Consider the following 23,443-nt stretch of genomic DNA (forward strand, 5'->3'; position numbering starts at 1 on the left):
TAACATGGTTTTTGTGTGTGTGTGTGTGTGTGTGTGTGTGTGTGTGAAAATTGTTTACACAAGTGTGATAGGATCTGAGAACTTCATGTCAAACCTCTTCATTCTACTCAGTCTATTAATGTGGGAAGCCCAGAGTACTAAAAATATCTTGTTGAACTGAAGTATTTTCTATCTCCAGATGTAGTGTTTTCTTCATTCTGTCATGCTGCTTCATATTCATCTGCTTACATAAATTCTCTAGAGAAAATAATTGTTTTATTTCATATTATTGTCATATACTTTCTGTGGTATTATTTCCATGTAGAGATGACTAGGTGGCTCAGTGGATAGAGTGCTGGGCCTGGAGTCAGGAAGACCTGAATTCAAATATGACCTCTGGCACTTAAAAGCTATGTGACCCTGGGCAAGTCACTTTACCTCTATTTGTCTTAATTCACTGGAGAAGGAAATAGCAAACCACTCCAGTATCTTTGCCAAGAAAATCTCATGGACAATATTGGCATTCTGTGGTCTGCAGGGTAAACAAAGAGATGGAAATGACTGAATGATTGAACAACAAACATTTCCATATAATAGGCACCACCTATGACAAAATGATTAGATTGGACAGAATTGGATTCTAGCTGAGGCTCTGATAATCTTAATATTCTTCTATAAAGTAGATGTTATTCTTTCCCACACCAACCATTTTACAATAAGTACTTGTAAAAAAAAAATGCACCAAACCTACAGGTCATCTACTAAAGCAAACTAATAGCAAAAAGGTACAGAAAGAGAAATCTTTCCCCAAGTTTATTATACCTGTCTTCACTGGCTTTTTTATTTTTATTTTTTAAATTAAAAAGGGACTAGATATTAACTATTTCATTTCTAAGTATTGTAGATTATGTTTGGTATTTCTAGCATATGTTGTATAACTTAGTTTCATCAACAAAACAATACAAGATCCCATAGATATTGTCTGGATAGGTTCTCCAGGGATGGGATTTAACCAGCAGTAGATAATCAGAATCTAGATAAACATTTAGAGTTGAAAGTAGAGGAGTGTTGACCATTTACTGCTTGTGTGTGTTTTAGTTGGCATTCATTTAGGAGTATGCATTGTTCAGGATGGTCACTGAGGTCCTTTGAATTCTAAATTTTGTAATTCTGAGCTGTGATAACAAAATGTGTAGTTTGAACTTAAGACTCAGCCTGCTTAATATCTTAATTAACTTAATTTAAGGTTATGTCTATTTTACCTTAAAATATGTACAGAAGAAATTACTATGCCTTGTTAAAACTATTTGGGTTGAGTATAGGTCAAATAATATGCTTGAAAACTAATGAACAGTAAAAGGCATATAATAATTTTTAACATATTATTAGTATTATGGCCCTTGTTTTCAGAACTTTTCTGTATTTCTTCTCAGAAATTCCTCATTAGTATTTAAAAAGAGGTGTTTATACCACTGTTGTACTTAGAAAATTACATGTTATGGAATACTAAAAATACAATGCCTTTAGGCTTTTAAGGGGGTAGCAGGGAGAAAAAATAGCAAATCTTTTAAATTTTTATCTATTTGTATGCTATTCAACCTTTGTATTTTTTTAAGGAAATTTAGAATTAATGATAAAAGTGAGATGTTAAAGCTATTTTTATGAAAATGTAATTGTATTTTTTCATTGGCTAACCTTTTTCTATCTTCTTCACAGTAATTATAGTACTGAATGGAAGTGGCTTGTAGACAGAGCTAGAGTTGGCAGCCGCTGGACATGGCTTCAGGCCCAGATTTCGGAACTAGAATACAAAATTCAACAACTAACTGACATTCACAGACAGATACGTGCCACCAAGGTATTGTCTATGTGCTCAGAAATGGGCTCTTTTAAATGATTAATCTTTTGTTTATACAAAGAGTAATTCATAGAAAAATAAAAATGATTAACTGAAATACTGTTAAGGAATTTTATAAAAATTGAAATTTTGAATAATTTTTCTAAACTTATGTTGCCTTATTAATGTAAATTTTAATTCTTTGTATCCTTTTTTTCTACAGAAGTTTCTGTTACCTTTTCTGAATTATTTCTTGCTTCTTTAGTTGATTCTGTTTAATTGAACTAGTAAATATTTGAATGTTGTTCTTAAATATCTACTTTGTTGATGTTTAGTTTTGGAAGTTATTTGTGGGAAATTGTACTGAATATATTTTGCTAAATTAGGTTCTTAAATTTTTTTAGAGCAAAAATATTAGCTTAAAAGCAATCAACTTAAAGGAGAATACACTTTGATATACTATTTTTACTTTCAATTTTGAATTTAGGAAAAAAAGTTAATTTTTAAATTTTAAAAACTGATAGTTTCCTTGACAACAACACATTTCCATCTGGATATTCAGCTGGCACCTCAAAATTTAAAAGTCCAACAGCATTTTTTGTGTTTTTATACATCTTAAAATGTATAATTTCCTTGGGTACAAAGTTCACAAACCAATCTTATTTAATCTTTCCCTTTTAAACCTGCTGCTCCTTATGATATCTCTAGTTCTGTTTTGGTAGTGAATTTTCCTTGGTAGGCTTCTTGGAATTATCTTGAACTTTCCTTCATCTCACCTCATATTCCAATAGTTATTAAGCCTCCACGTATTTATCAAATCTCTGTCCTTTTCTTGAGTTCCCACTGCTGGCATGTGAGCACAGACTCCCAAGACCATCTTCCTGGACTATTGAAGCAACCTTCTAGTAGTCCTCCCTTTCCCGTCTCCCATATATCTTTCATACCACTGTCAAAAACATTTCCTTTACATGCACCTCTCTAGTCTTGTCATTCCTCTGTTCAGAATTTTCAGTGGCATTCTATCGTTCATCAAGAAAGCTTCAGCACCTTTGTCTGGACTTCTGAACCCTGCTATAGTCTGGTCCCTGCAGACTTATTTCGTATGACTGCTCTCTGGGCACTTTACTCAGACCAGATCTCTGCTCTCAGTGTCATCTGTCCCTGAAATGTCTTCCATCTTCTTTAGTCTTAACCATTCTTTTAAATTAAATTCATCATTCACTTTCTCTATGATGTCCCCAGAGGGTAATGACTTTTCCTCTTTAACATTGCATAGAATTTTGTTTTGCAATTCTCTAGACTGCTTAGAATGAAATATTGTATATTATATTTACATACTTGTGTATTATTCTTCTACTGTAAGCTCTACGGCAGCAGGAACTATGTTTTTAGGACAGTGATTAATAAATGTTTGTTGAATGAATTAATTCTCCAACTGTGCTTTGCATGTATGGGAAAGACAATTTGATCAAAGTACACGTAAAACATTATTAAAAAAATACTTTCTATTTCTAAAAACGTCTGTACACTTCAGGAGTATCTTCCATCTTTTGTGGATGTCAGTTACTTAGAAGTGAATTGTAATAGTTTGCAGCAATGAGAAAAAATGAAAAGGAACTTTTCAGTTTTCAATTTCAAAAGGAAATTTTCAAATAGGAGTTCAACCAGACAGAAGAGAATTCCTTGAATTATGAGTTTTGCCAAAAAATGCTATTCTCTAATTTTTCATGCACACCCCCTCCACTCCCACCCCCCACCTCCCCACACACACACATTTATGGTGTTTCATCATAAGAGTTTTGGTTAAGCCAGAGGAACCACCTGGCTAGAGGTCTTGAAATCATGCTATAGAACAAAGCTTCTTAATTGGAGTACTTTGATTTGTTTTTTTTTTTTTTTAAATTATAATTGTTTTTCTGTCTAATTGGTTTCCATTGTAATCCTGTGTGTTTTATTTTAAACATTTAAGACCTGTTTCTGAGAAGGGCTCATTAGGTTTCACCAGACTGCTGCCAGAAGGGTTCTTTGCACAAGAAAGGGAGAGCCCTTTTCCATGAAGGAGCTGAGGCTCTTTAGCCTGTAAAAGAGAAGATATAGGGGGAATTGTGATAGTTGTCTTCAAATACTTGAAGAGCAGTGGTGCAGAAAGACTTGCTGTGCTTAGCCCAAGAGGCCAAATCAAGGGTGAGTGGGTGGAAGTTGCACAGAGACAGATTTAGAAATTGTAATGGAATAAAAACTATGTTCTGTTCAGCAGGTCACATTGCTCAGATCTTGATTAAAACAGCTGGTCAGCTGGGGGAATTCACTCCTACCTCATAATAGATCAAAGAGAAAGCATTACATATAGGAGGGGGCAGGATATCTTTTAGATCCATTCTTTTCTAAAATGTCTAAATTGGAGTATCCTCGGGTTGTGGGAAGAAAGTTAAAAAAAAGTTATTGAGGTGATGGAATACTCTTAAGGGTCACCTAAAGATCATTTGGATTAGGCAACCTTCACCATTTGGATATCAGCTTCCTGGGCAAAGAAGAGTATAACAACTCAATGGAGGAGGGAAGGTGAGGACTAGAATATGTTTCCCCATTTCAAACTTAATGAAAATGAAAAAAGATGATTTAAAAATGGAAGTACTTAAACTAAACTGGTTTCTACAGTTGATGTGAAGAAAAATTTTTTAACAGTTTTAGCTCCCCAAAAATGAATTGGGAAATGTTCTCTGTGAAAGGTAGAATTTCATCTAGGATTTGAAAGAAGCAAGGGAAGCTAGGAGGTGGAGATGAGGCATGTGGGGGGATTTTTTAGGTATAAATATGCCAGCCAGTGAAAATGCCTGGAGCCAAGAGATGGAGTGACTTGTTCCTGGAGCAGCAGGGAACCAGTGTCACTGGACTGAAGAGTATGTGGTAGGGTGTAAGGGGTAAGAAGACTGGAAGAGGAGGGTAGAGTTTAAGTTATGAAGGACTTGGGAATTTGTATTTGATCCTATAGGTAATAGGGAACCACTGGAGTTTATTGAGTCACATGGTCACACCAGCATTCAGGAAAATCACTTTGGAGGGTGGACTGCATTGGGAAGATTTGTGGCTGGCAGATTTGCCAGGGGGCTATTGCTGGAATCAAAGTGTGAGGTGATAAGGGCCTGTACCAGAGTGGAGGCAGTATCAGAGGAGAGAAGGGGACATATTCAAGATATTTTGTAAAGGTGAAATCACGGTTAATTCCCTTAGAAATCTATGTTTTCATTGTATGAGTACTCACTTTACTGGTGCAATAAATATTGAATCACTTTTTGTTATGACTTTTGAAAGGTTTGTGATTTCTTTGAGATTCCATGGTTGGAATTCCAAGAATGGACTTCTTTCTATTAATACACTCTGCTTTTCTGTCAGGGTACCATTGAAGTACCATTTCCTTCGTGAAGACTTCCCTGACTCTTAGAATATTCTCTTCCAAGTGACAATGATAATTTTCTCTTCAGATTCCTCAGTATGGTTTTCCTAGCCATCTCCTTTATTCTCTGATGCCATAATTCGTAGAATCCTAGATTTAAAGCTGGAAGGGAAGTTAGAGATCAAATTTATTTATTTATTGTTTTTTGCTTTTTGGAGGGGGGAACATAGGGCAATTGGGGTTAAGTGACTTGCCCAAGGTCACATGGCTAGTAAGTGTTAAGTGTCTGAGGCATGATTTGAACTCAGGTCCTCCGGACTCCAGGGCCAGTATTCTATTTACTGTTCCACCTAGCTGCCCCTAGCGATCAAATTTAGCCTTCCTAATTTTACAGATGAGTAAATTAACAACCAACAAACAAAACTTTTGCCTGAGGGAGTTATTAACAGAACCAAGATTAGAACCTAGGCCTTTGAACTCCAAATCTAGCATTGTTTCCTTTGTACTCAACCATGGATATAGCTTTTCACTTCTATTAGATATATTGCCAGTGCCTTGCTCATTAAAGGAATTTAATATTTATTGAAATAAACTCTGTCATTTGTCATATACTTTAAACGATGTATGATTTCATTATGTAGGCATTATTTCTACTAACAGAGTCCCCTTGCTTCTTAGTAAACAGTCTTCATGAGTTACCATGGTCAAAAAAATTTCTCACCTGGTACCTAATCTTCTTTTGATGATCTTCTTTATTTAGTTAGACTGTTGAGTGGACTAGACTTGAATTATTTCCAGACTTGTAGAACCTTCAAGAGCTCATACTCTGTTAGCAAATACTTTCTGTATTCTAGTCACTTGCTTTTCCTTCACTAGATGATACTTCGATGAGGGTGGAATTGATATTGTATCTCCTTTACATCTTGCATAAGGACTAGAACTTTTTATTTCTGCATGTGTTCTAAATATATGCTTTTTTAAAAAACAGAATTGAATTCTTGAGTATATCAGTAGAAAGTTGTTCATCAGTTGTTCATTCAGTTTCCATCACAGGAATTTAGAGATGGAAGAAACTTGAGATCATCTTGAAGCTTGTATTGTACTTTATGGAGTAAACAGAGGCCATCTGCCATGAGTACTTTTCTGAGTATACCTCAGCAGCCTTCTGTGCATAATATTCTGAACTCTCCTCCTTTACTCCCATCATCTACCTTTGTCCTCAGTGTTATCCCTTACTATCTCCAAGAGTTTGCTCTAGCTTATATTTTCTCTCTCTCATCTTCAACTTCTCCCTGTCCACTGGTTCTTTTCCTACTACATGAAAACATAATTCAAGTTTAACAGTTCTCAAACTTTTTACTCTTTATACTCTTAAAAATTGAGTTCTCCTCCCCCCCAACTCCAGAGCTTTTTTTTTTTAATTAATGCTTTATTAACTTCTGATTTACATCATTCGTTTCCACCAGATTTTGAATTACAAATTTTCTCCCCGTTTTTCCCCTACCCACCGCCCCGAAATAGCAGTCCCACAGGATATCCCCTCCTCCAATCTGCTCTCTCCCATATTTTCTCCCATACCCCTTTCTACTTTTCCAGTGGATCTCTATGCCTCAGTGCCTGTATATCTTATTTCCCAATTACATGTAAGATGGTATTAAAAATAGTATATATATATATATATATATACATATATACATACATATACACACACATTTATATATATATATATATATATTTGAATATTTGATTTTAAAACTTTCAATTCCAGATTCATTCCCTTCCTTCCTTGTCACCCACCCTTACTGGGAAGATACGCAGTTCAGTATAGGTTGTACATGTGTGGCTAATGCAAAACAATAACATAGTAGATATATTGTAAAAGACTGACTATATTTCCCTCCCTCCTATCCCACCTCCCACTTGTTCTATTCTCTACTTTGATCCCGTCTATTTTCAAAAGTGAGTGATTCCAACTTCCCTCCCCCCCCAGCCTGCCCTCCCTTCCATCATCCCCCCTCTCATCCCCTTCCCCCCCTATTCTCCTGGAGGGTGAGATACCCTATTTAGTGTGTATTTCACTCCTTCCTCAAGCCAAATTCAATGGGAATAAGGTTGACTCATTCCCTTTTGCCTTCCTATTCTTCCCCTACATTGTAACCATTTTCCCTTGCCTCTTCTGTATGAGATAGTTTACCCCAATCTGTCTCTCCCCATCTCCCCTCATTATATTCCTCTCACCTCTTAATTTCACCTTTTAAGTATCATTCCTTCGTGTTAAATTGGTCCTGTGCCCTCTATCTATGTATACCAGTAAACATATATACACTCATTCACATATGTATTCATATGCCCATATACCCTCATATATAGACAAATATATATATTTCTAATCCCTTCAACTACTGAGAAAAGTTTCATAAGTTACAATTATTGTTTTTCCATGTAGGAATGTTAATAGTTCAACTTTGATAAGTTCCTTATGATTCCTTTTCCCTGTTTACCTTCTCATGCTTCTCTTGCTTCTTGTATCTGAATGTCAAATTTTCTATTCAACTCTGGTTTTTTCAGCAAGAATGCTTGAAAGTCCTCTATTGCACTGAATGACCATATTTTCCCCTGAGGCATGATACTCAGTTTTGCTGGGTAGGTGACTCTTGGTTTTAATCCCAGCTCCTTTGCCCTCTGGAATATCATATTCCAAGCCCTTCGATCCCTCAGTGTAGAAGCTGCCAGATCCTGGGTTATCCTGATTGTGTTTCCAAATTGTTTCTTCCTGGTTGCTTGTAATATTCTCTCCTTAATCTGGGAATTCTGGAACCTGGCTAGCATATTCCTAGGAGTTTTCTTTTGGGGATCTTTTTCAGGGGGTGATCGGTGGATTCTTTCAACCTCTATTTTGCCCTCTGGTACTAAAACATCAGGGCAGTTTTCTTTGAGAACTTCTTGGAGGATGATTTCTAGGTTCTTACTTTGGTCATGGCTTTCAGGTAGTCCAATAATTTTTAAATTATCTCTCCTGGATCTATTTTCCAGGTCAGTGGTTTTTCCCATGAGATATTTCACATTGCCTTCTATTCTTTCATTTGTTTGGATCTGTTTAAAAGCATCTTGATTTCTCATAAAGTCGTTAACTTCCATTTGCTCCAATCTAATTCTGAAGCAATGATTCTGCTCATTGAGCTTTTGAGATTCTTTTTCCATCTGGCAAATTTGGCTTTTTAAGGCATTCTTCTTCTCATTGCCTTTTTGGGCCTCCTTTGCCATTTGAGTCAGTCTGTTTTTTAAGGTATTATTTTCCTCAGTCAGGCTGTTGACTCTCATTTCATAATTTTGTTGCATTGTTCTCATTTCTCTTCCCAATTTTTCCTCCACTTCTCTTATTTGGTTTTCAAAATCTTTCTTAAGGTCCTCTATGGCCTGTAACCAGCTTGTATTTTCCTTTGAAGCTTTTGGTGCAGGAGTTCTGACTTCACTGTTTTCCTGCTGTTCCATGCTTTGCTCCTTTTTGTCCCCAAAATAGGAGTGTATTGTTGGAATCTTCTGTCTGCTTTTTTTCCTTTGCCTGCTCATTTTGCCACTCAATTACTTGACTTTTGGGGTTTTTGCCACAGTAGGACTCTGCCACCAGACAGGGGAACTTTCTTTCCAAACGCTGGTGTTTTCTCAGCTGCCAGAGGTATTAGATGGGTGCCTTCTCTGAGGTCTCCACACGCTCTGGCAAGCTGGACACACAACCCAGAACTTCCACCCTAGACTGCAATCCAGATCCAAGCAGGTTAAAGCAAGAGTGATTACCCCTCAAACTGGTGCTTGGTCCCCCTACACTCTGCAGGCCAAGAGCTGAAGCTGCCGCGTGGTGCTGGCTGGTTGTGCTGTAGTCTCAGTGGCTTTTCGCCCTGGGGGTAAAAGCCAAGCACTCCCACTTACTGGTCCCAAAGTCTAGACTGCACTGACCTCTCACTTTGCCCTTTGTGTCTGTGTTGATAAATCTGGAAACGGCCACAGCTGCTGCTGATCTGGAGTCCCTGTGTCCTGTGGCTGGTCAGGCCCGCCCTGGGGCTAAAGCCTCTGCGCGGTGCTGGGCTCGGCTCCCAGAGCGCTGTGCTGGATTCCTGCTGGCCTGCCAGGCTGTCCTCAGCAGGAGGTTAACTTCTCTCTGTCATTTTGTGGGTTCTGCAGCTCCAAAGTTTGTTTAGAGTCCCCTTTTTACATGGATTGGGGAGGGTGGAAGCTGGAGCTGCGGGAAGGTCGTGCTTCTACTCCACCATCTTGGCTCCCCAGAGCTTTTTTTGTAAGTTGTATTTATTGACTTTTATCTCATTAGAAATTAAAACATATAAGTATTATTATAAAAAGAGTTTTGGCCTCACAGTCCCTGATGAAGGGTTTTGGGACCTCCCCCCCTTCCTGGTCCACAGACTACACATAGAGGACCAGTGCTCAAGTGTATCCCATTTTTAAAAAGCCTTCATTTAATCCTTCTTTCCTTCACAAGCTATTGTCCTGTCTTTCCTCCTGTTCACTACCAAATTTATAGGAAAAAAATCATCTCAGCCGCTAGGTGACGCAGTGAGTAAAGTACCCGCTCCAGAGTCAGACATTTAATACCCCCCACACACACAAAAAAACTAGCCGTGTAACCTTGGGCAAGTTACTTAAGCCCAATTGCCCTCCAAAATGGCAAAAAAAAAGAAAGAAAGAAAAAAATCATCTCTATTCACTCACTCACCCACTCAACCACTTCCTCACTGCCCACTCACTTCTTAGTTCCTTACAGTTAAGTCCATTGGCCTCTGAGCCCTTATTCTATGGACATTGTTAACTACTGTCTTCTCCCAGATAATTCCTTCATTGCCCTTTAATTCTGTGAAACTATACTCCATGCTTCTCCTTTGACCTGTCTGATCCTTCTTTCTAGGTGGCAGCTAAGTGGTGAAGTGGATTGAGCACTGGAGTCAGGAAGCCTCATCTTGCTGTGTTCAAATGTGGCCTCAGACACTTAAAAGTGGTGTGACCCTGGGCAAGTCACTTAACCTCTGTTTGCCTTAGTATTCTTATTGGTGAAATGAGGATAGTAATAGTACCCACCTCCCAGAGTTGTTGTGAGGATAAAATGAGATAATAATTACAAAGTGCTTAGCACAATGCCTGCTACATACATGTTTTATGCATGCTTTATACATGTTACCTGTTAGTATTGTTGGTCACTAGATCCTTTGCTAGAAAATCATCCAAGTCTTTCCCTCTTTGCTCTCAGCGTGAATGTTGTAGGTTTCTTTCCACTTCCTAATTATGACATCTTTTCAGATGACTCCCAAAGCTGTATACTCAAGCCATTATCTTAATCCTTAATACCAGTTACACATCACTGACTGACTATTGAATATATCCTCCTAGGTATCCCATTGGCATATAAAACCCAGCATATCCACAATGGAGCACTTGTCTTTCCCCCTATAAACCTGTTCTTTTCTGTTTCTGTGTAGGGTACTTACGAGTCATCTTTGACGTTTCTCCCTCTCTAATCATTCACTCAGTTTTATTCTACCCCCACAAAATCTCTTTCATTTGTTTTGGTCCAGCAGAAAGAGTGATAAATTTGAAGTCTGAAGATATAGGTTCAAATCTGAGGCTCAAATTTTACTTACCTGTTAAATAAGAGGGTTAGATTAGATGACCTCTGATTTCCCTTCCAATACTAATACTATGCCACTATGAGAGACCTTAGGACCCATTTCCTTCACTTACAGAATCATCACCCTAATTTAGGCCCTCACTACCTGTTCCACTATGATATCGTCTGGTCCACTATGATATTATCTGAATTGGTCTCTCTGTGGCCCTTTCTAAACAATCCTTTACATAGGTGCCATCAGATCTGGCCATATCACTCCCTTTTTCTAAAACATGCAATGATTCTCCATTCAAACTTGTTAGGTTGACATTTAAAACCCTGAACAATCTGCTGTTCCTGCAGCCTCCTGTCATTCCATACTTAGACTCCTTTTCACACATTCATTGTCCTTGCTAGACTGTACTACTAACTGTTCTCTGAAACTGATCTTTTATTTCCTGCCTCCATGCATTTGAATATGCTGTTTCCCTTGCTTGGAATATAATTCCTCATCATTTCTACCTCAAAATATCCTTATATTCCTTCAGTGCCCAATTCAGGGGCCACCTCCTTAAGCTCCCAGTTAACAATCTCTTAGCAAAAGAAAAACTGGTAAAGTTTTTCTTTTATTATACCTATTTGTATACATATTGTTTCTCCCCAGTAAATTGTAAACTCTTTGAGGGTACAGACTGTTTTTCTATTTGTATCCTCAGTGCTTTATACCTAGAAGGCCGCACAGTTCTCTGGTCTTAATTGGTTTATTTGTAAAATAGTAATAAAAATGTTCTTACTATTTATTAGGATTATTTTGAAGAATTTGCTTTACAAACTTTTAAGTAACATATAGGTGTGAGTTTTTATTGACTACTTATTGCTTTTGTAACAAAAATGTCATTTCTTCCCCTTCCCTATGTCTTTGATCATGTTTCTTGCCCCTCCATCTTGGGTATTAAAAACACATCTGGCTTTCAAAATCTTAACTCACATGCCATATCCTTTTTGATATGTTCCCAGAATCCCAGATAATGACTTTCAAACACTACTCTGTTCAGGTTCAGCGTGACCAGCTGACGTTTGATGGCTGCTACCCATTACTCTCTGTTTTAAGCTTGGAATCCCCAACTTTCATTGTGGCAATGTTAGCCTTCAAAAACAATTCAGTAAGCATTTATTAAGTGCCTAGTATATGCCAAAGCACTGTGCTAAATGCTGGGTGTACAAAGAAGGTCGGAGCATAATACCTGCTTTCAGGAACCTCACATTCTAATGGGGACAGCAACATGCAAAGAACTATGTACAAATCATATATATCAATATGCCTATACCTCTACCTATCTTCTATCTATGTGTCTATTTATGTAATAAATTAGACATAGTAGACAAAGGCTTGTGGCAGAGAGATTTTAGCTGAGACTTGAAGGAAGCCAGGAAAGCCAGTCAATGGAGAGGGAAAGGGAGTGAATTCCAGGAATGGAGGGTAGTCAGGGAAAATGTTCAAATTTGGGAGATGAAGTGTCTTCTGTGAGGAACAGCAAAGAGGACAGTGTCTCTGCATTACAGAGTACATGGAGGGAAGTAAATTGTCAGAAGACTAAGAAGGTTGAAATGGGCCAGATCATAAAGGGTTTTAAAAGCCAAGCAGAGAATTTTATGTTTTATCTTTATTTTATGTTTAGGTAATAGGGAGCCACTGGAGTTTATTGAATAGGGGAAATGACATGGTTAGACCTGCATTTTATTGAGATTAATTTTAAAACTGAATGGTGGATGGAATGTAGTGGGGAGAGATTTGAGGCAGTTAGATCACTATTCAGGCTATTGTAATAACCCGGGCATGAAGGGATGAGAATCAGCACCAGGTTGGCCTACAAAAACCCCATTTGATGCATAATGTAGCTAAACTATGTGTTCCTCAGAACCCTATCATTATCAGGGTCTTAGAAGAAGACCTACTAAGACAGGGGACCTGGATGTGGTTCTGTTAGGTTTTGGTGGTCTTAAAAGAAGAAAAGAAAGAAGGAAGGAAAGGAAGAATAGGATGGAAAAGGGAAGAGAAAGTGGGGAAATTTTTCTTACATAATCAAGGTGTACAAGGAGGGAAGGATGGGAGGAGCAGACAGCACTTGAGCCTGAGCCTCATCTGAACCAATCAAAGGAAGGAAGGATACTTTTATACACACAAACACATGCCTATAAAAATACATTCTATCCAGCAGGGAAACTGGAGAAAAAGGGATTGATAGTGACAACTATTATAAAGGAGAGGAAGGAATAAGAAGGAGGGCTTATCAAAGGAGGGATTCATGCTAACTGCTCATGGTTAGGCTGAGCCAATATAATAAAAATGAGAATATTATCTAAACTTTTATTTATTCAGTACTATATTAATGAATAATAAGTTCTTATCCTGATAGCTGGGATCTTTTTGAGTTTTCAAATATTAGGCTCCTGTTAGTTCATTTGCTTCTATTTACTATTTCACTGATGATATCTCTATTTCTTAGGATAAGAACTTATTGTTTGAGAAAACTATTGGAAAAATTGGAAAGCATTCTGACAGAAACTACAAATAAACCAACAGCTTATCCCATACCAACACAATAGCTAGATAGTTCTTTAAAGTTTACAAAGCTCTTTATATATGTTAATTCATCACAATAACCCTGGGAAATAGGTGCTATTATTATTTCCATTTCACAGGAGAAGAAATTGGAGCACAGAAAGTTTAAATGATTTATCCAGAGTCACACAATTAGGCAGCATGTAAGACAGGATTGAAACTCAGTTCTTCCTGATTTCAAGTCCTACACTTGATCCACTGTATCATTTAGTTATCTCTAGAAAAGCTCAAAATTGATAATTGACTTAAAGCATGACATCATAAACAAATTAGGGGAGGTGAAAGAAATTTCTGGCCAGATCTATATGTAGGGGAAGAGTTCAAGAGACAGAGAGGATCATGCAAGATAAAGTGGATGATTTTGATTACATAAAGCATAAGTCTTTGCACAAATAAAACCAATGGAGCTAAAATTATAAGAAAAACATGTAAATGAGAAAAATCTGGTAGCAAAATTCTCTTATATATATTTCATTTCTAAGATACATAGGAAGCTGGTTTGAATTTTTAAGACTGAGCCATTCATTCCCCAGTGAATAAATGCTGAAAGAATATGTATAGGTAGTTTTCAGGGGAAGAAATCTAACTATCCATAGGCATATAAACATGCTCTAAATCATTAATAATTAGAGAAATGAAAGTTAAAACAACTCTGAGGTCCTAATCATACCTACTAGATTAGCAGACTTGACAAAAAAGGAAAACGATAAATGCTGGAGGGGCTGTGGGAAAATAGGTACATTAATGTACCATTGGTGGAGCTATGAACTTGGTCCAGCCATTCTGGAAAACAATTTGGAACTATGCCCCCAAAGCTACTAAACTGTACATACCCTTTGAGCCAGTTGTATCCCTACTAGGTATATGCCCCCAAAGTGATCAAAGAAAGAGGAGGGAAAAAAACCATACATGCAATAATATTCATAGCAAGTTTTTGTGCTGGCAAAGAATTGGAAACTGAAAGGGTACTCATCAGTTGGGGAATGGCAGGGCAATTTATAGTATACGGATGTGATAAAATACTCTTGTGTTTTAAGAAATGATGAAGGGATTGATTTCAGAGAAACCTAGGAAAACTTATATGAACTGATGCAGAGTGAAGTGAATGGAACCAGTCAGTTTATAAAATGACAATATTGTAACGACGAACAACTAAGAAAAACTAGACACTCTAATCAACTTAAAGAACAGCCATGATTCCAGAGGACTCATAATGAAACATTTGTCCCCACCTCCTGACAGAAAGGTGAATAGACTCAGGGTGTAGATTAAAACTTTTATTGGTTTGTTTGCTTGGACATAAACAGTATGAAAAATTTTTTTTCTTGACTATGCATGTTTCTTTTTTTTAAAATTGATTTGTTTATTTACTTTTAGTTTACAACATTCAGTTCCACAGTCCCTTGAATTTCAAATTTTCTCCCCCTTCCTCTCCTCACCCCCCTCCCCATCATGGTGGCATGCACTCGAATATAGGATCTACCAATATCTTCACATTAATCATTAGTCAGGTTGTAAAAAAGGATTATAACTTATGGAATGATTAGTGGGAAAGAGGAAACAAAACAAAACAAGAAAAAGAAACACAGCAAGTAGTTTGTTTCCATCTGCATTTAGACTCCGTATCTCTCTCTCTGGATGTGAATATTTCTTTCGATCATGAGTCTTTTGGACTTGTCTTATAACCTTACATTGCTGAGAGGAGCCCAGTCTATTGAAGTTAGTTGTCACACATACATTGTGTCTGTGATTGTGTACAGATGTCTCCTGGTTCTGCTCTGCTCGCTCAGCATCAGTTTATATAAGTCTCTCCAGGTTATTATGAAGTTTGTCTGCACTTCATTTCTTATAGCACAGTAGTATTCTATTACATTCATATACCACAACTTGTTTAGCCATTCCCCAACTGATGGGCATCCCCTTGATTTCCAATTCTTTGCCATCACAAAAAGAACCGCTATAAATATTTTTGTACATATGGGTCCTCCTCCCACTTCTCTGATCTCTTTGGGATATAACCCTAGAAGTGGTATTGTTGGATCAAAGGGTATGCACTTATTTATATCTTTTTTAGGCATAGTTCCAGATTGCTGTCCAGAATGGTTGGATCGTTCACAACTCCACCAACAATGCATTAGTGTTCCAATTTTTCCACATCCTCTCCAGCATTTATAATTTCCTGTTTTGTCATCTTAGCCAATCTGGCCAGTGAAATGTGTTACCTCAGAGTTGTTTTGATTTGCATTTCTCTAATCAATAGTGATTTAGAACATTTTTTCATATGTTTATAGATATCTTTAATTTCATCTTCTGAGAACTGCCTGTTCATATCCTTTGGCCATTTATCAATTGGGAAGTCACTAAGCATGTTTCTATCAGTTTTTGTTTTTGTTTTTCCACTGGGGAAAAAATGAAAGGGGAGTGGGAGAGAAGGTGGATCTTCATTGATTAAAAAAAATAAAAAGTTACTGAACTAAAAAATAATAACAAAATAATTACATAGCTAAACCATGTAGTAATAACCATAATTTAGAAATTGATCATCATGTATAACATTGCTTTTATTGGAACATAGGTCCCAAGGAGAACCCAAGGGTATTATAGAACCAGATATGGTAAACATTGGTCTGAAAAAATAAAGATAAAAAAAGCATGTGACCAAGTTTCATGAACTTGCAAAAGGCATCTATGTTAAGGGAAAATATCATGAGTTAACCAAGTCATTTCAAAGGACAAATATTTTAGGGCAAATAAAATAAAAGTTTTATTTTATTTAGCAGCTAGTTTACCTGAAGGATTGCTGCTATCTTCTTCCATAAAAAATTGCGACAGAGCATCTCCAGGATAGAATACTGAACACATCATTGTCTTCATTTAGTATATCTTTAGTATTCAAAGTTAAAGCTATTTAAGCAGGGTCACTAATGAGTAGCCAACTGCCTTGTGAAAAAAAAATGTAACATGGGGAATGTTGCTTAGCACATGGGAGAATTCTTAGGGGCTGAAACAGAGTATTTAAAATCTGCACAAGTTATGTACCTTTTGTACGAATAAAGGGGGTTCCCCACACCATATAAACTTATAAAAAGTTTCTCACTAATTTATAACCTATGGCTCAGAGAATTCTACCTATTTTAGGGGCAGGGGAAGGTGGTGGGGGTTGAGACCAAGTCTCCCTATTTTGCTCATGTTGGAAGTACAGTGGCTCCTCATGGGCCAGATTCCAGCATGGGTGGGCCTCCCACTTCTGGGGGTTCACCGTATTGGTGATGCACCAATGCAGATGCCCAATTGACCTAAAGCATTACAGCTCATACCTTGTGAGCTCAAGCCACAGCCTATCCAGTAGCAGGGATGACAGGCCTATGCCACCACAATCATTTTGCATTAACTCTCCTAAATAGCCGCAGTCATTAGTAATCATTATAGTAATTACTAATAATTTAGTAGTCATTATGGTAAAATATAAAGAGAATTATCCTGGAAGACCTTGCCATTGTCCTGGCTATGACTAATAATAAAAACTTACATTTGTGCAATACTTGAAAATTTTAAAGCACATTCCTCCTAACAACACTATGACACAAGCTTTAAAGGTATTTTTATTTACATTTTACAGATGAGGAAATTGAAACTAGGAGAGGTTAAATGACTTGCTCATGATCATATAGCTATTATTTGTCTAAGGTAGGATCTGAATCTTGATCTTTTGATTCCAAGTCTAATGCTCTGTGTACTCTTATGTGATCTGAGGCAAATCTAACATTGGCCCTAATTTTTCTCATAAATAAACTGAGAAAAACTAGATGGTTTCTAAGGTTACTGAAAGCTCTAAAATGAGTTCTTAAAAACCACAAAAGATATGACAAAAGCAACAAAAGCAAGTGGCAACACATTTTTAACTTATGTGTTTTGGTAATCATGATACATTAATAATTCATGAAAATAACTTTTTTTGTTTTCATAGTCATTTACTGATTGTATTGGAGCTAAGGACTTCTTTGTTAACTAAGCTTGTTAGTTAATGTCACACTTCCATTTTATTTCATATTTTCTGATATAGTAATACCAAAGAAGTAAGGACAGATGTGAAATCTTTGCAATTATTTTTATTGTGAAATTCGATGTCATTTTATTCACTTGTAGTTAGTTCCCTGATGGAGGTTACAACTTAAATCACTAGTCATTTCTTTTCCCCAATAGATCTGTGCTCTAATGAGATCTACAGCCCCTGTGATTTGCTTACTACAAAAGATAGTTGATAGTTGACAAGGCATAGATAGTGCAGTGTTCTAGGATCAAGTGAATTAAGGCAGTGCATAGCTTTTAGCTATGAATTGCATTTGTAGACTGGTGTGTCATTATTTACTTTGAAGTACATTTCCCTCTTACGACCATCTGATAATCATAAAAGATTATTCTTTTTTTTTCACCTTTTTTTTTTTTGGAGGGGGGAAGATAGGGCAATTGGGGTTAAGTGAGTTGCCCAAGGTCACATAACTAGTAAGTGTTAAGTGTCTGAGGTCACATTTGAACTCAGGTCCTCCTGACTCCAGGGTCAGTGCTCTGTTCACTGTGCCACCTAGCTGCCCCCCAAAATTATTCTTTTTAAAGAAATCAAAATACTAAGAATTTATTTGGATGAATAGAATTTGGATGACTAAAATTAAAAATAATTTTCAAGTAATCAACAAAGCAGGTTATGAGTTTCCCAATTAACTTTCTTTGGGACAATTTATAATCATCAATGTACAACTTAATCTGGGGCATCTGACAGGTCTATTATGCTCTACTTCCAGAAATTTTTGTATACACTCAATACTCTTTATTATAAGTTAGAATAAATTGTTATGTTGAAATAAATTTAAACAAAAACATAAATCTCTTGATTTCTTTAGTGTAGAACATATAGGAGTTTGGCAATTTATTCTCTTTTAAAAGAAGCATTATATTATTGTTTTTGCAAAATGCTAGACAGTCACTTAGCCAGTTTTTTATATTCCTTTTCCAGAAAGAGGCCTTTGATAGTTGCTGTCTTTTTCTTTTAAATTAGTCAAAACTCCTTATTGTCATTTTTATACTTCTGCGTAACTTTTTGCTTTTTTACTCCTAAAGTGGTGATTTTATTTAATTGTGCTACCTAGTATGTATATAGTTCTTGAAGGTTTGCTTGTCTCATTTTCTCACTACAACCTTGTAAGGTAAGTGCTATTATTATTATTCCTATTTTACAGATGAGGAAATTGAGGATGACAGAGGTTAAATGACTTGCCCAGGGTCATGCAGCTAGTAAATGTCTGAGACTAGATTTAAACTTAGGTCTTGCTGACTCTAGTTCCAGAACTCACTCTCTAAACAAAAATATTCCTTGATAAACTTAGTATGTTCAATGTGAAGGTAAACTTTGGGGTGGAGAGGAAAGAGAGTGGTAAAAATATGGTTTTATAACCAAGAAATGAAAAAGGCAAATGCTATATGCGTGTGTATATGTATTTATGTGTGTGTGTGTATACATATATATATATATATATATTACAAAGATTCATATGTATACATTACTGTAACTCTCTTTATAAAGAGTGTCAGGGGGTGGCCAGGTAGCACAGCAAGTAAGAGCACTGGCCCCAGTGTCGGGATGACCTGGGGGATCCAATCCAGGCTCAGACACTTAGCATCCACCCAGAAACACCTGGCCATGTAACCTTGAGCAAGTTACTTAACCCCAATTGCTTAAAAAAAATAGTGTCAGAAGATGATGGAGAATTTTAAAAATTAAATTGCATTTTGACAGGAAAAATTGGTTATTGACAGGAGTGATTTTAGAATCCTCTATTTCCTCGTATAATCAGAAATTGACTTGACAGAACACAGGTCAAAATCAACAGAATATTAGAAGAGAAAATAAAGATGAGATGTATGCTATATCTATAACACATAGTTTAATAAAACAAGTAACCAACCTTGAGAAATGGCAAGTGGATAAGTAAAGATATTGACTCTGATTCGCCCTTTATTTCGCTAAGAAATTTAACCTATTTTAAAAATTATTACAGTAAAGAGACCCAAAGAATCCAGAAATCACATAAGCCAGCAAATAATTAATCTTTCAAAGCACAAAAATCTGATGGACAATGGTAACACATCTTTAGATTGCATGCTTATTTGACAGCCACTGTAGGGGGGTTGATATTACAGGCATTTTTTACCTTATGGAGGGTAATGAACAAATAAACAAGCCTATAAAGGGTTTGATGTGAGATCCAACCATAAGCTAAATCAGCATTAGAATGTTTTTAGAGGATACTGGGATTGCAACAAATATATTTGAAAAATTATCAGAACTGAAGGCATTTCTATTGTAATCTCTTTTCATCAGCAGCAATATTTGAATTCTATCATCTTAGTAGCTGAAGTATTAGGTGAGACAGTGGTAATGACATTTTTAAAGATGAATTCAGGAAGAGGGATTGGACTTGACAAAATATATCTAGAAGCATGCTGGAAGCAACATAATTTTAAAGCATGACAGTATATCTTTATGATAAATCAAAGAGACAATGAATGGAAAATATTATAAACAATTATAAGAACCCTCAAAAGGTAAACAAGAGATGTACTGATGTATTTTCTCATCTCTAGGCCAGCTTACTCGTTTTATGGAAATGGACTCTCTGTGCAAACATCAGAGTTGTTTTGATGAAAGCATGAATAAAGAAGAAATAGATTTTCACAGATGATTTTCTATAACCGAGCCCATTTTCAGTCATATAATTTGACAGAAAATATAACATCCTACTTTGCCTACTTGTTGATTTAAAAAAAAAAAACAACTTTGGATTTGGTAGAACAAAATACAACCATAAAGGTTCTTCTCAAGAAATATGGCTTCCATGCATAGTTGGAAATCAAATAAGATTCTATGAAAATAACTTTAATCAGTGATCCATTGATTATTGCTCTTAATCAGGGCATAAAATAGGAAGATATATGTATATTATACATGCACAGCCAATGTTGTAGATTTCTTATACAGAGTCCAAATAGAAGACTATCTCCCTATCAACGTTTAGATTTTCTAAATGTTTCTATTTGTACATGGTATTGTATTTTCATTGAAATATGGACTATTACAAAGCTTTCTTAATTAAAAATCGTTATATACATTAGTTCACTTAATCCTTACATCCCCATGAGATAGACCATATAGATATTATTTTAGTTCTCAACATGAACAAAGTGAAATTCTGGTTAAATGAGTTGCTTATAGTCATACAGCTAGCAAATGTTCTTTGTGGGATTTGAACCTCTGTCTCTCCTAATTATAAATCCAGCACCGTTGCATTATGACATGCAGAGATCATTCTAAACATCAATACTGAGAAAATAAAGTGAATGACAAATATATTACAAAGTTATTTCTTCACTTCTCAGTGAAATAAGTATTGCATGTTCGACCCATTTTGCAGATGAGGAAACAGTTTCCATAATGTTATTTGTCTAGGTTTACACAGCTAGTAAGTGTCAAAGTCAGGATTCAAAACCAGTTCTCCAGTATTCTTCCACTATACCAGATTATGACATATGGTTAAATGGGCAACTTGTTGAGCTTTTTTGTCAATATATATTATATGGATGTCTTGGACAAGCACTCCATATGAACAGTGACCTAATATTAGAATTTAATAAGAAGGAGATCAAACTGGATGGCATTTAGGGAATTTAGCAATATTTTAAACCATCCCAAGCTGCTCAGTGCCACAAAAGTCTACATTTCTAAATAATTTCTTTCTGGCATCAATGTATCAAGGACAAGTATAACCAGAGAATAAAATGAACTGGTCATATAATTAGAGTGAAGGATGACAATAATGGAATGGTAACCTGAGTGCTAAATTGATCCTCCAGAAATATTCAGAAAAGTAAAGAAAATCCTCTAGTGTATTATGTGGAACATCAAGGGAGAATTTATAGAAAAACATGGACAAGAATTTGTAGAAGATAAGGTATGTGGGATGGCCCAAGATGTGGAAGATGTTATCCTGATCCATCTAAGTAATGGTGTTAACCTAACACAGTTGTTGGCATTAAATGAAGTGATAACATTTGACAGTACTCTATTACTGTGAAGTACTATATAAATGTAAACTACTTCTACCCATTGTAAGAATCCCCTCAATATCTAAACATTTGAATGTCATGCTCATCTAAACATTTGAATGCTTTGAATGATGAAGAGAATAATTAAATTCCACAAACATTTATTAGGCAACCTGCCATATGTTGGCCATACAAAGACAAAATTGAAATGGCTTCTGATGTCAAGGAACTTACATTCTGTTCATGGATATGCAGATATAAAATACATTCAAAGTAAATACAAGGTAGTTTGGGAGAAGAGGCATCAGCACCCTGGGAGAATCAGCAAGAGCCTCCTCTAAGATATGATGTTTATGCTGAACTTTGAAAGAAGGAAATATTTGAAGAGGTAGAAGTGAAGAGGACGTACCTTTCAGGCATGAGGGACTGTTGCTAGTACAAAGGCATGCAAGCAGGATGTGGAATGTTGTCTATGAAGGACAGCTAGCAGTACACTTTGACTAGACAGAATGATTGAAGGAGGGATAATTGTGGTACATAGTTTGGAGCCAGATTATGAAGGACTCTAAATGTCAAGTGGAAGAGTTATTATTTGCTCATAGAGGTAATAGAAACCATTGGAGCTTATTGGGTAGGGAAGGGACAAGGTCACATTTGTGCTTTAGAAATATCACTTTGTCAGTTGTGTGGAGTATGGATTGGAGAAAGAAGGGATTTGATCAAGGCAATAAGAACAATTAAGAAGGTATGCTAGTAGACTAGATGAGAGGTGATGACAGCCTAAAAGAAGACCTAGACTAGAGTGTTATCTGTGAATAGAGACAAGGTAATAGATGTGAGAGCTATGGAAGTGGAATTAAGCAGACTTCAGGTGGAGGTGGTGGCCCATGCCTGTAATTCCTGCTGTTTGGAAGGCCGAGGCTGAAGCTGGTGGATCACTTGAGGTTGGGAGTTCTGAGTTGCAATAAAACTAAAGCCAGTTTGGTGTCTACACTCAGTTGAGCACCAATGTGGTGCCTCCTTGAAACAGGAACTACCAGGCTGCCTAAGGAGAGACAAACAGTGCATGTAAGTAAATGGAGCAGGTCAGAGCTCTCATGCTGATCAGCAGTAGTTTGGGCCAGGGAGTGACCTCAGCACTTCCAGTTTGGTTGGGATAAGGAGGCCCAGACATTAAAAATTAACACCCCCACCCACCCACACATACAAAAATTAGCAACTGAAAAGATATGATAAGTGAGAGTAAAGAGTTGAGGACAACTCTGAGATTGTGAAATTGGGGACATGATGGTACCTTTAACAGAAATATAGCAATTCCAGAAAGGCATAAGTTTAGGAGAAGTTTATCAGTTCTATTTTGTATGTATCAAGTTTGAACTTCTTTTGGGACATAAAAAATATCCAATAGGCAGTTGGTGATATAGGCCTGAAACTCAAGAGAGGAGAAAAAGTTGGATGTATAGATATGGGAGTTATCTATATAGAGATAATACTTGAATCTATGGGAGTTGATGAGATCATTTAGAGAGAGGGAGAGAGTGTAGTCAGAAAGAGAAGAGGGCCTAGTATCAGAGCTATACCCACAGTTAGAGGGCAGGACATGGGTCATGAACCAGGAAAGAAGACAGTCTACTGGTCAGGTAGTAGGAAAAAAAGAGATAGTGGTGTCATGAAAACTTAGACAGGGGAGAGTACCTAGGAAGAAAAGTGGATTAGCACCGTCAACTGATGCTGAGAAGTCAAGAATAATGAGGATATAAAAGGTCAGTCAACTAGTATTTATTAAGCACTTACTATATACCAGGTATTGTGCAAAGCACTTAGGGAGACCTTGGATTTGTTGATTGAGGCAGTAACTTTGGAAAGAATAGTTTGTATAGTTGATGACAGAGAAGCTAT

General features: G+C 36.6%; 1 protein-coding gene across 10 annotated transcripts in view; it reads left to right on the forward strand.

Annotated features, from left to right (window-relative positions):
* The window catches only part of KANSL1L (KAT8 regulatory NSL complex subunit 1 like), a 171,006-nt gene that overhangs the window by 39,223 nt on the left and 108,340 nt on the right, over nucleotides 1–23,443 (forward strand). For all 10 annotated transcript variants that reach the window (XM_069075237.1, XM_069075238.1, XM_069075229.1 and 7 more), the window contains exon 3: nucleotides 1,696–1,837. In XM_069075237.1, coding sequence (XP_068931338.1) covers nucleotides 1,696–1,837 — 142 coding nt within the window. The remainder of the gene's footprint in view (nucleotides 1–1,695; nucleotides 1,838–23,443) is intronic.

The sequence above is a fragment of the Petaurus breviceps genome, unplaced genomic scaffold (genome assembly GCF_028583685.1).
Source record: "Petaurus breviceps papuanus isolate PSGF00001 unplaced genomic scaffold, PetGlider_PUasm1.0 90903, whole genome shotgun sequence".
NCBI lineage: Eukaryota > Metazoa > Chordata > Mammalia > Diprotodontia > Petauridae > Petaurus > Petaurus breviceps.